A 13556-nucleotide genomic window follows, 5' to 3' on the forward strand; every position below is an offset into this window, starting at 1 on the left:
AATTTCCCTAGCAGAGGAGTAGAGAGAGACCCCTTGTACCTCCCAACCCTCCCAGCCACAAGCTGCCATGCACAGCAGTGGCTGCTGCCCCTAACTCTGTGAACACCACATCAACATCTGCAGGGCCTGCAGCGTCTTTACAGCTGACAGAATGGGAGCAAGGCATGTTTATGGGGTGTCAAAAACACCCCATTCAAATGCAAACTGCACAAAACTTAGAAGTGAAATGTAACAGCCCTTACAGCTCACTTCAGAAGGCATCCAAAATGAACATGGCATTTGGGAAATTATAGCGTGAACTATTGCCCAATATAATTGTCAGCGTCGGGTTCCGATTTCATTTTCACTGTTTTTTCATGAGTGCAACTTTTCAAAGCCTGTAACTTTTATATCACTCTGAAGCCTTGATCCAGCAAAGCACTTACACATATACCTAAATTTAGATTGTAGATTCAGGGAGCCTGAGATCAGGAAGGGACCATCTGTAGGAGTTCTTCTGTAGCACACACCACTTAGCTTCCCCTCCTGACTTCTGAGTTGAGCCAAATACTTTAAAGTCCAGGAGCAGCTCCTTTGAAATAAATTTCAATTACCCGCCTGCTTTGAATCAAAAGCCTGTTACATGGTTTGTTGGACCAGGGCCTCCAGGAAACAGAATCTGGTCTCCAACACTCCAAATCTTTCCTATGCTTTCCAATAATGGTTTGAATAATAATTCTCGTATTTAAGATTTTCATGCATTAGCTAGCAGGTTGGCTTGAGAAAGAGCATCAGGACAGTGAACTGCCTGTAGCTGTCAGCTCTTATCCTCAAACTGCAAATTGTGCAAAATTCTGCCTTTAAATGTGCATGTCTTTGCCCCTAGCTGAGGAGGAGGAGCACATGTTTAGCTGCAGTTACATTTTGGTACTTCTCACACAATACAGTCTGTGGCCCAAATTCAGTCCTGGTTGAATTGGTAAGTGTTCTCCCTATTTGCATTGGCATCCAAAAAGCAGAACATGGTAACAAACCTGAGTGCATACACCATACAGTTGCATTTATGGGGAGGGATGGAAAAAAACCAGGAGCAAAGCATTTCTCAGCACCTTCAGAAAACTGAGATAATGGCCCCAAACATAACATAATTTTGTATGAGAAATGTCACTCTTTCAAGCATTATTCTATCACTTTCTCTCAAGACCCCTATTCAGGACATACTTTGCATTTTATTTAAGTCCAAGGGATGTAAGAAGGACTTGAGCATCTGCTTAACATAATTCAGGTTCTCACATATCCTTCTCAAAAAAGATTTCTCCCCTGATGGACTCCCGTGAGAACTGACAGAAAAAATGGCAGGAGCTCTGTCATCTGTACTGAGGCTTCAACCCCTTGCTCCCTTCTTTTTTCCCTTTCCCACCCCTCAATGTCAAAAAAACAGGAAAGACAGATTTGGAGATCAAGTCAAATGTCCAATTTATTTTTATAACTTGAAACTGGAACAAACGTTGTTTTGAACGAGCGTACAAATGAAATGGTAGACACATGCTGAACTCAACATTGTGACAATAAGGGGAAAAAAAAGAGGCCAAAAATCTTGTACAGAGAATAAAAGGAACAATAAATATTTCACTAAGCCATATTGAAATGACCTCCAGCCATCTCAACATTTTATCCATAATAAAAAAAAAAAGTGCTCTCGTTTTTTAAACAGAGCACAAATACCAAGCAATAATAAATAGTTCCAAACTTGTAGTAAAAGACAAAACCTCCAAGTAAACAACAAAAGCTCATACAATAAGTAATAGAAAAAGGTAATAAAAATATTTTGCCTTGCCGGTACAAATGCAAACAACTTAAACCAACGTTACTTTGCTTTGCAGTTCTAAAATACAAAGAGCACCATAAAAATGAGTTTGCCTGTGATAAACAAAACCTTGGACTGTCTTTTACATAGGACTGGGATGAAATGCTGATTTTTTTTTGACCCTTTCCTTAAAAATGTTTATTTTTCTTTCCAAAACCAGGTTCCTGCACCTGTCCTGTTGCCAGGAGTCAACTGGAGTTTTGATCTGGACTTCAATGGCAGCAGAACTAGGCACAATGAAAGTAATAAATTCAACCTTAAAAAAAAAAAAAGTAAAACTACTTAAAGTGTGAAAAGAACTACGGCAGCATTCTAGCTATGTCCATGTTATATTGTGCTTATGGCCTAGTAAACTACAGCTCTTCTAAGCAAGAAGAAAAGGAGGGCCATTTCAGTATCACTACAGTCTGCAGAAACACAACCCTTGTGCTTTTGGGTGACTTATTGTTAGTTTCAGTGATCTAAGTCACAAAATTAGACAACTGCTGGTGTTAGCTATCCTGGATAATTAAAAATGTCAGGGAGATTGAAACTCCTAAACAACTTACAATAAAATGAAAAGTGAAATTCCTTCTAAAATCAATGAATTGTGGACTGAAAATGTGCAGTTAACTTCTGATCTTTGTTGCACTGACACAAGTCCAAGAGATTCTTCTGAGTTCTGTGGCATGACTAGATTTTTACAGAAGCCAGAGAGCTGAATTGTCACAAAAAAGTGAAAATGTGCCTTTAAGGGACCACGTTCTAACCTCAGTTATGCTGGAACAATCCAGGACTAAGAGTGATGAATAATTCCTGATTTACATCAGTTTAATTGAGATACAGAATTTGTCCAGAAGACTTAAGGGTGTGACATTCAAGCCAGGAGGGCATTTATCTATCTGATAAGTAGGTGAACCAAACTCTCCCTATTGTCACACCCACGCCTCTCCAATTGCTCCAGTGGTTCTGCACCGATGAAAGCAGAATAATTTGGCATGGCAATATATTTTTGTCCTTGTTTTTGTTTTAAGCGTTACCGTCATTTCTGCAAGAGCGGTGATCATTTTCTCTTCCCCTTCACTAAAGCATTAGTGCCTCTTCTGCCACGTCTTCCCCTCGACCCAAACGGGAGAGAGTGTGAGAGAGAGAGAGAAAAAGAACTGCAAAGAAGAGAGACATCAAAAGGTACAGGATTTCATCCCAGTCCCTCAAACATTCAGAAATTTATGGAATGTACAATTAGAAGTGAACAGCAGCAAAGCAGCTAATAACATGGACTGGCAAGACCTGTACACGGAGTCGGTCCTGTTCTGACAGGGAAGAGGAGGGCTGTGCCTGGACTAATTTTACTTCAACCCGATTACAGCTGTACCAACAGCAGGCCATTTCACCATTTTATGTCAAAGTGGATGCAGCAGCTCTCACTTTTTGCTATAAAAAGACTTTCTTCCAGAGGGCAGTGGCAGGGTGTGAGGAGCAGTGAGTGGGGGTTGGCTAGGAAAGGGAAGATGTATTGGACACCTTTTTGTTTGGAAGGAGGGGAAGAAATCTCCTCTCTCTCTCTCAAATCTGCAGGGAAGCTGTGGGATGTCACCCCAGACACCTTTCCAGGAACGGAATTTCTTTTCACACAAATAGGCAATATCCATCCAGCCTGGTTCAACCATACCTGGTAAAACCTTGATGCAAGGGGTCCAGGCAACTTTGAAGTTATTTAGAGCCCTGTGGGAACAGCACTTTTTAGTAGGCCATTTCTGACAAAAAAAATATATACACAACTAAAATTATTTGTGAACAACAACAAGAAAAAAAAAGTAAAATAAAAAAGCACTTAATTATTTTGTTTTGTTTCTTTTACTCAAAGGTCGTCTAACAACCCCCTTTTTTCCTGTACAATAAGGACTTCACATACAAATTTTTTTTTATTTTTGCAATATTTTATCCTGCCAAATTAAAAAAATATATTATGGCAGCCTGTTTGTTTGTTTTTATTTTTATTTCCAAATTCACTAACAAAAAGGTACATTAAATCCCTTTAAAAGGACAAGCGTACAGTTAAAAAATTACAAGCTTCAGTAAAAATACAGCAAGTGCCTACATCATATGAATCAACCAATATCAATATCCATTCCAGAAGGGGAAGGGAAGGGGGGAAGGGGAGAAAAAAAGAGAAAAATAGGTACAGGTCAGAAACGTGATTTTTTTTTTTTTTCTGCAAAGCAATAACAATATTAAGCACTTTTTTCTACGTACTTTTTCTACATGGTGTAGCAATCACCTTTTAATCCCCGAATACAAGATTCTATACATTTTTGAAATAAAAATTCAACACCCAAAGCAGAAAAAAATTTACTAAAACTCAAGACTTTACAGTTACAGTGACAAGAACAAATTTATAGACCCACCATTTAAATTTTACTGCAACATTTTCAAGGAAAAAAGAAATTTTTTTTTTTCTTTCTGGTTTTGTAAAATGCCCAGGCATTCTCCATTATTACAAATACTGGTCCACTTTTACAGTAATCAAGAAATTTTAATATATATAATATATACTAAAACCCCGTCACCAAAAGAAAACAATATACACATGGCCATTATGGCATTTTTTTAATAACCTATTAAGCAAACTTTGAAAAACAAAAAAGATTGCTCAAACACACATACACACAATTTCTTTTTTACCCTTGTATGTATTCAATACTGTAAACGTATTTTAAGACAGAGTGCACTAAATTTAACTCTTAAAAAAAAATTAGCCGTTGTTCCTGAATTGTTTTTTCTCATTCAATGATAGCAACTTGTAATTTGTGTCATTTGAGTTTTAATTCAGCAGTAAATCATTTCCATTCCATTTCCTAAGCAGCGTTGTCCTGAAAAAAAAAAAAGGCTGAGAATAATTCAGCTAATGTATGTCCGAAGTTGTGCTGGGTATACATCTTCATTTGATTGGGTCTTATGGCATTTTCATGTCCACTATCTTCAACCAGTAATTTTTTTTTTATTTTTTTTTAAGTAAATGTGGCTCTTTTTTTTTTTTTTCTAAAGAATGTACTTTTCTTGTTTTACTTTTTTTTTCTTTAAAAGTCTTTCCATTTCACAAAAACATTTTGCATTTGTCTCAAGAGACTCAAATAGGAAGATCAGTTTTCAAGGCACTCACGTCAAATTGAATGGCAGTAGAAAAACTGTCCAATAAATTATTTTTATTTATTTTTCTTTATAGTGCCAGTATTGTGAATGCCATGCTTAGCAACACTGACACTTAATCTCAGCTGTTCCCTTACAGTTTAACCCACCTTTGGGCCAAGTAGAATATGATGTAATTTCTTGTTGAGAAGCCATTTTTCTCTTAACCACAAACAAAAGATTTAAAGTGCGGGTCAACATAATTAAATTCCTAACCATAATTGTCTACTGTTTGCTAATATTAGTTGAAAAAGGCTTTCAAAATTTTGGAATTTGGAAGTAGAGCAGGTGCATTTTTCCTTGCTTTAATTTTTCTCTGTTGTAATGCTTTTATCTGAATACAATTCCATTCTGTTCCTAATTAAGTAGGAAAAAAATCTTACCGAACTTCAGTAGGAGCAGAATCTTGCTGAGAAAGGTAAATCAACCAGAATTTTGTTTTCCCTTCTTTATAATAATGTCACTGTACAGCATCTAAGATGGTTCTAATAATTCTATTCATAATGTCTATGAATTGAGGCTTTTCATTGAGAAATACACACTTTCCTATCTTCTAGTAATCAACTACAGAAAATATGGACTAAAGTAGATATCCTAAATTAAAAGTTATGATTTTGTGGTTTTAAAAGAAAAAAAAATATGGCATTTGGCTCCTCTGAGGTTTGAAAATAATATTAAAATGCTCAAGATATACTTTTATTGTCTCTGGGAAGAGTCACAAGAGGGGAAGAAGGAGGGAAAAACACTCCAGAAAGTGACAAACTGGCATCATTATGTTGCCATAGCTTTTAACAAGAAGAAACTATCTGATAGTAATGCACAATTAAGAACGTTTCTGGTTTTTGAGTGTAGCAGCCTTCTGCATCTATGTCTTTTTTGTTGCCATAACTTTAGTGCTGAAATCCATCTAGAAAAGGCCTCTATCTTCAGCGACATTGTCAGTGCTACGTATTTCATCCAATTTCAAAAGAAAGTGCTAATTTTAAAGATTGTTATCCGCTGTACAATTTTGTTTTCCCTAATCTTCAAGGTTATTTAAGAAGAGGAAAGAAAAAGAAGGAAGGGAAGGGAAGGGAAGGGAAGGGAAGGGAAGGGAAGGGAAGGGAAGGAAGGAAGGAAGGAAGGAAGGAAGGAAGGAAGGAAGGAAGGAAGGAAGGAAGGAAGGAAGGAAGGAAGGAAGGAAGGAAGGAAGGAAGGAAGGAAGGAAGGAAGGAAGGAAGGAAGGAAAAGAAAGAAAAAGAAAGAAAGAAAGAAAGAAAGAAAGAAAGAAAGAGAGAGAGAGAGAGAGAGAGAAAGAAAGAAAGAAAGAAAGAAAGAAAGAAAGAAAGAAAGAAAGAAAGAAAGAAAGAAAGAAAGAAAGAAAGAAAGAAAGAAAGAAAAGGAAAGAGAAAAAAGAAATATTTCAGTTTAAATGCTGGCTTCTTCACAAGAAATTACACACACTTAGCTTAAATTTCAACAAAGCAGCGGCCCAAAAATTATAATTTTAAAAGATATGTTTCTCTCCTACAATGCAAGTAATCTCAGGCTACGACTGGGTAAAATTAAAAAGGGATACCCAACAAAATTTTAAAAGAAATTTAAACAGAAAGAATAAAAAAAAGTACCTGCACATGCCAAAAAATTACAAAAACCCAATAAATACAGAAATTATTGCACAGTTAAAAGGCTCCACAATTTTTACTGCCTTAATCAACCCTCGGGTTTAATAGAACTTTGTAGACACAGGTTATATTTAAGTGCCAAAGTCTGGCACCTTACCATAGTTATGCTAAGTTATGTTTACGGAGGCAAGTTAGGTCATCTTTTCTCAGTTGGCAATAGTTAAACTGTACAAATAAAATGTTACCTAGACCCCTGAAATTTAACCTAGCGGAGGTGGGGGCAGGAGGGGATGGGGAGGGGGCGGGGGGCGGGGGGGGCGGGTGGGGGGCCTTAGCTTCTTTCTGCCTGCTCAATTTTGACGTCATTTGTCAGCAAATGTTCTCCATGCCACTTTTTCATGTGTTTCTCCAGGGTGCTGTAAACACTGAAGGGCATCTGGCAAATGTCGCAGCGGTAGACCTCCTTCCCTATCTGGCCATGCGTTTTCATATGGCGCGTCAGCTTACTGCTCTGGGCACATGCATAGTTGCAGAGCTCGCATTTGTAAGGCCGCTCTCCAGTGTGGCTCCGACGGTGTACCGTCAAATTGCTGCAGTTCTTAAAGACCTTGCCACAGTACTCACATGTATCGCTCCTGCGTCCTTCCTTCGAGCTGGGTCGCCCGGGGCCGGGTCCGCTGATGTGGGGGGTGCTGCCTCCGCTCGCCGTGCCGCTGCGCCCTGAGAGCCCCCCGTCCAGCATGTCCCCCGGCGGAGTGGAGAAACGCAGGCTCCCGTTCTCCGATGAGTGCTCGGAAGAGGTCGCGAAGGGGGATTGTCGCGAGTCTGTGAATCCGAGGAACGGATCCTTCATGAAGTGCCGCGATGCTGCGTACCCTACCAGCCACTGGGAGTAAACGTTTTCGGAAGGTATTATCGTTGCTGGTGGCAAGTCCAAATCTTTCTCTACCTTTATTCTTTTGGAGGAATTGTTTAAACTGGGGCTCGTGATAGGTGTTGGCTTGCGGGGGAACAAGTTTGGGAAGGGTTCACCCGGGCCAAAGTTTCTTCCATTGACCGTACCTTCCTCAGTGCGGTCCAGCTCTCCTACCACTGAGTCTTCGTCGCCCGGATCTCTCTGACAGAGGTCTCGAGGACACAAGTCTCGCTGGTCAGAGGACCTTTTCATGAAACTACTCCTCTTCTGCTTCTCAGCTAACATGTCGTTATATTGCTGAATGGCACCTAGACTTACATTCTCGATGACTTTTCCCAAAACGAGGGATTTCTCATCCGGCAGCGACTTGGAGCCGTTTTCTCGGTTGCGACTCAGCTCTGAGTCCATACTAAAGCTTGACTCTGGCCGGCTCTCATTTTCAAGCTCCTCTTCCTCCTCCTCCTCCTCCTCCTCTTCTTCGTTGTCATGGCCCAGGGAAGGATCGCTCTCATTCCTGAAATCTGCCTCACTGGATTTCAGTCCCTCTCCAGTGAGCTCACTTGTGCCTGGCTCAGGAGAACTAGTGGTGGACAGGCCATCATCTGACCTGCCTGTCATGGAGCCAGCTTTATGCATATGCGTTTTCATGTGGCGTTTTAGCTTGCTGGCCTGGGAGCAAGCGTGGTCACAGAGCTGACACTTGTAGGGCTTTTCTCCTGTGTGACTGCGCCGGTGCACGATAAGGTTACTCTGGAACTTGAAAGTTTTCCCACAAAATTCACAGGACTTGCTCTTGGCCTGAGGCTGGGGAGGCGTAGTGCTGCTGGGGGGCATGGGGGGCAGTGGCGGGGTGCTCAAAAAAGGTGATTTAGGACTCGGCTGGAAAGGATTCAACAGACGATGCATAGGGTTGGTGCGACTGGGTGAGACTGGCGGAGGGGTGGAACTGTTTCCTGCCAGCTCTCGAAGCCTTCTGGAGAAATCCATCGCTGGGGACTCAATTGCCATGGGGTTTAAACGCATAACTCTGTCAAAGGCACTGGGATGCTGGGCGACTAACCCCATTTCTTCGGCACTAAGGCGATGTGGATCCAGATGATGACGAGGCGGTGGGCTGAACAGCGGAGGCGTGTTTGGGAGCCGACCCTCACCGAAGCCAGGGTGTTCACGCAAGATGGGTCCTGTCATGCGCAAAAGGTTGAAAGGGTTGCTGTCTCCAAGAAAATTCATCAGCGGGGACTGTGCAACAGTCTCCGGTCCCAGAGGAGGAGGGATGGTGATGCGTGGAGTAAGGGAACTGTTTGAAGGGCTTGTTTCCAGGTAGATGCGGAATCCATGTGTGTTCTGGGCATGCTGAAGCAAGAACCAAGCGCTATTAAAAGGCTGCTTGCATGTTGTGCAAATATAGCTTGAAGGCTCATCTTTACCTATAAAAGAGAAAACAGAAAGAACACTTAAAAAATAATACAGCGGAGAACATTAAAATGCAGTTGGCATTCACTTTATTTTGCTAACACATTTCCTCCTTGGCATTTCTGAAAGAAGGATTTAATTGCAACGTATTGACTGATATAAATTGTTGAACAGCACGTTTACTCACCACACTTATTCACTTAACATGTATGACAAATATCACACATACGCATTTGTGCTATATACATTTACATCCTCTAATTTGCAAATAAAACCTTCTTTTATGACGTGTAAGGATCCAAATGCTTTCATGTGTTTATTCCACAAAAAGGAATTTATTTCAAGGGATTTATGACCACGGACAAAAACCAAGAAAAATGCAGTGTGGTAGGTTTTACAAGGCACCTGTAAGGACCTTCAGTGTCATTTTCACTCTCTCGTTTTATATACTTCATGCAGCAGTCCCCTGAGATCTTGCTGAATTTAATTTATACATGCTTAAGTCATGCCAGCACTTCCATTTTTAAAATACTATGTAGATATTTAGCCACAAAAGTCCTATTCAAGTCAACAGGAGCTTGGAAAACATACCCTTGCATAAACCACTTTGACGTTTTTTTTGCCAAAACACCAAGAAGCCACTCAAATGAAACATCCGGTAATCAAAGCCGACAGCACAGTTGCAATTAACAGTAACAAATGTCGGGCCGTGCTTGAACTGGGTCCCAAGAATTTCTGAGCCTGAGCCTGCCCTCCAATGCAGAAATGCTCACCAGAGCCAAAAACATTGTTCTGTTTGCTTTTCTAGCCTCTTGGAACAACTGCATAAAGGTGGAAAGCATTCCTTTAACCTTGATTCAGCTTTACATAAAGGACAGGTGTGGACAAGTCTGCATCACAGTCATAATTTTGCTAACTAGAAAATTCCGGTCCTGGGCACAATATAAACTATGTGCTATCTGCAAAAAGCACTTCCCTCCTTGCCCCCCCCTCCTTTTTTCAATGCCTCTGCAAGACCCTGATAAATTCATAAATACATATCAACTTCAAAATCATGATCCAGTATTTGTTTTGTTGTTTATTTTTAAATGAGTGGGAGGCTTCCTGAAAAAACCTGCCCATGTTAGAAAATCTAAAATTAATTCCTTGCTTGCTTGTTTGTTTATGATAGCACATGTTTCGTCTAGCAATGGCCCCACTGACCCTAAAGGCACTAAACTTCCTGAAAGTTTAATACTTGAACCAAGCTTCCTGCCTGACCCATGACAGAGCCTGGACTCCAGCAATGCCTGATTCAGCCCCTCCACAGGAGCTCAAATCCAAAGCTGAACTAACAGACCCCTTCTAGACAGGGGGCTGCCATTCCCAAAAGCCTGTTGCATAAGCTTGAAAATGAAAGACTTTACAAAGAGAACAGAACCATATTATCGAAACTACCTTGTAAAGAAGAATGACTCATAGCAGACAAAAATAAATAAATTAAACTTGGGCACATCAAGAGAAGCTGAGTGAATTCCCCTCTTCTGGCTGCTGCAGGAATGACTGCTGCTAACAAAACCTACAAAACCTTAGACAAGGAGGCTAGAAGATTATCTGCCTACCTATCAGCCTGTCAGTTTATTTAATCTTATCAACCAATATACATCCATAACAGCATAAAGGAAAAAGCATGTATCAGATTGAGACTTATTTACAAAGGTAGGTGATAAATGCAGTGCAACTCTTCATGCACTTATCGATTTAGGAGGGCAATTGCTGTGGATAGCAGCTTCGAACCACGATTTCAGTGAAGCTGTCTTTTCACAGCCAATAAAAAGTGTACACAACACAGTGGCATCTCTGCCTGGCTGATGTGGCCCCACACTCTGTGTTCGAATGGGCCAGACACAGATTAATTTCTGACAATCACTATTGGAAGAAAAAACAGGTTTGGGAACTGCCCTTGGCTTGGAAAAAAGTGCCCGTAACTGCTACTGACATTAATGAAAGCCACATACAAACATGGAAAAGAACTGATACATTACCCCTTGAAAATCTACTCCCCACAGAGGCAGTTGGGAAGTTTTATGTCAGCTTTGCAGCCAAAGCAACAGTAAATGCTCCCATTATTACTTCAAATATTTAAATTTCTGTTTCTTACAGAAATATGATGAAAATGTCTAGACCTTTAACTTTTCTTGCACAGCAACATGTATAGTATAAAAAGTGACAGAAATCATTGAAGCAGACCAAAGTATATAACATACTCTGTCAAAAGCTTTTTTAAACAATATGTTTTACCTCAGCTCACCCTAGAATAGATTTTAATAAAGCCCCTTACGAAGTGTGATCTAATAGCAAATGAAGTGCAGCATCTTACAAGGTCATATATCTTCAAATTAAAGAGTGCTCTGCACCCTTCACCTTCACTTTATCCACTCTAATTAATCGATTTATTACCCACAGCTGTTCAATTCTTTCATTTTTAAAGTCACAGCATGCACTCTTTTTTGTTGTGGGGTTTTTTCTTTAAAAATATAAAGCGACTGAGTGTCTGTGTATGTGTATTCTCTTTGCTTAGCTCAAGAACTGACAGGAGGAAGAAAGCAGCTGTGCATTAGGCGACAACAACAGCAACATGTTTACTTCAGAAAAGGCACATACGTAAGAAGAAAAATTCCTGAGCAGGCTGAGGATCAAGGCCAGCCTAAAACTGAAATGGCTGATTAAAAAAATTACCCTCAAAATGGCAGCTGGCTGGATTCTTGCTATTATATCTTACGTGGAACTAAGATATTTTGGTTTGGTCTTTCTCTCCAAAACTTCACCTCCATGAAATTCAAGAGAGGAAAGTTAGTCCCCAGCTTTTCACTTTTCTTTCAAAAAGACAAAATTAGTGCTACTAGTGATCTAAGATTTATAAGCTAGCAGTCATAAGTCTTCCCTCCCTTGTTTATTTTGTTTAGCTTTTATATTCCTTAGGGTTCCTCAATACAACAGCAAAATTGACTGTAGGCTACCTGGCTACCAATCTCTGACTGATTCATGAATGTTCATGTGTGCATACCTATATATTTATATATATTTTCACAACCCTCAAACACCCTCCCTGGACTCCCTGTTTTAAAAAAAAATAGAAAATAAAAAAAATGTTAATTACCATGCTATCACTTCATGGTTATCTTGCCTAAAAGTTGCCCTGAGCAGTGTAGATTCTCACTTTTAAGAACAGAACAATGTCAAAAAGTCTTTGAAGATCCACTCTGAACATTTTTATGTTCAAAAACTTGCTAAATATTTTAAATATGCCCAGAAACAGCCATGTATTGCTCAAGAATGAACCTTATATTTAATAATGCACCTACAAGTCTTTGTTATAAGGCTACTTTTGATATATAGCTATCTTAATCCCTTGCCACCTGCACTGAAGTCTGTCTAAATATCCACTTTGACAACTAGCTATATAGTCTTTGCCATATGCAGTCTTTATCACTTTAGCATGTGCTTGACTTTGAGCACGTGAGTAATCAACATCAGTGAAACTTAAGCATAGGCTGAAGTGCTCTGTTGGATAGTGATGAAATTATTCATGTGCTTAGAGTCAAACACAAGCCAAGACTTCATTAATACTGTTCAATGAATTGCACATGGTTTCAATCCTACAGTCTGTAACTAGGCATGAATTTTGGGGTTGAGAGCTGAAGTATAATTCTTTATTTTTACAGTAGTTGGTAGACATGGTGTGTGTACAGAGATGAGACATCCAGGTCACAACTCCTGGGCAATCAATTGTAGCTTCCAGCTTGCAGTAAAGCCAAACACATACTGCCAGTTCAGACATGATAGAGGTTTGTAGGGCTGAATCCTAAGACCTACTGAAATAGTGTATCAGGTATTCAGAAATACCGTTTAAAGGCTAGGAGGTATTGTGAAATTAAAGAATGAGAGAACTGGGATAAACCCTAAGGTTTGACTTCATCCAATTCCTGACCCAAAAGATAATGGAGTCATAAAATGTTTTGCATCAGAAGGGACCCCAAAGTTCATCCAGTTCCAGCCCTCCTGTCATGGGCAAGGTTGCTCAGACTTCCATCCAGCCTAGCCTTGAACACTTCCAGGGATGGAACATTTGTAACTTCTCTGGGTAACTGCTCCTATGCCTCGCCAACCTCATAGTAAAGATTTTTTCCCTAATATCTGATCTAAATCTAGTCTTTTAGTTCCCTCTTTGTTCTGTCACTACATGTCCATACCTATGAATCTATTCATATCTATGCCAGCTGCTCCAATATCCTGCTTCAAAGGCCACCAAATGGAGAGTCTACAATCTTTTTAAAGTCTACCTCATTCCTTCTCTCCTCTACCTTCATTAAGATTCCCCAAGTGCCTAATCTAAATCTTTCTTCCTGCAATTTAAGATCTTAATATATTGTCCTATCCAGATGTACATGCAAAACACAGGAAACAAGTTAGTCTGTACCTCACAGTTATTATCCAACCCAAGGATTTGCAGCTGAACCACTTTGTGTCTTTTAGCACCCCCTTCTCCCAATTTGATTTAGACATGATGAGGGAGAATTCACTTTGTATTGGAGTAGTCTGTGGCCATGTTGACTATTTTCAGTATGAA

At 39.9% G+C, this 13556-nt stretch overlaps 1 protein-coding gene across 2 annotated transcripts in view; it reads right to left on the bottom strand.

Annotated features, from left to right (window-relative positions):
- Positions 1-1955: 1955 nt before the first annotated feature.
- The window catches only part of BCL11B (BCL11 transcription factor B), a 96766-nt gene continuing 85165 nt past the window's right edge, over positions 1956-13556 (bottom strand). For both annotated transcript variants that reach the window (XM_056492956.1, XM_056492955.1), the window contains one exon: positions 1956-8961. In XM_056492956.1, coding sequence (XP_056348931.1) covers positions 6950-8961 — 2012 coding nt within the window. In that variant the 3' untranslated portion in view covers positions 1956-6949. The remainder of the gene's footprint in view (positions 8962-13556) is intronic.

This window comes from Oenanthe melanoleuca, chromosome 5, assembly GCF_029582105.1.
Source record: "Oenanthe melanoleuca isolate GR-GAL-2019-014 chromosome 5, OMel1.0, whole genome shotgun sequence".
Taxonomy (NCBI): Eukaryota; Metazoa; Chordata; class Aves; order Passeriformes; family Muscicapidae; genus Oenanthe; species Oenanthe melanoleuca.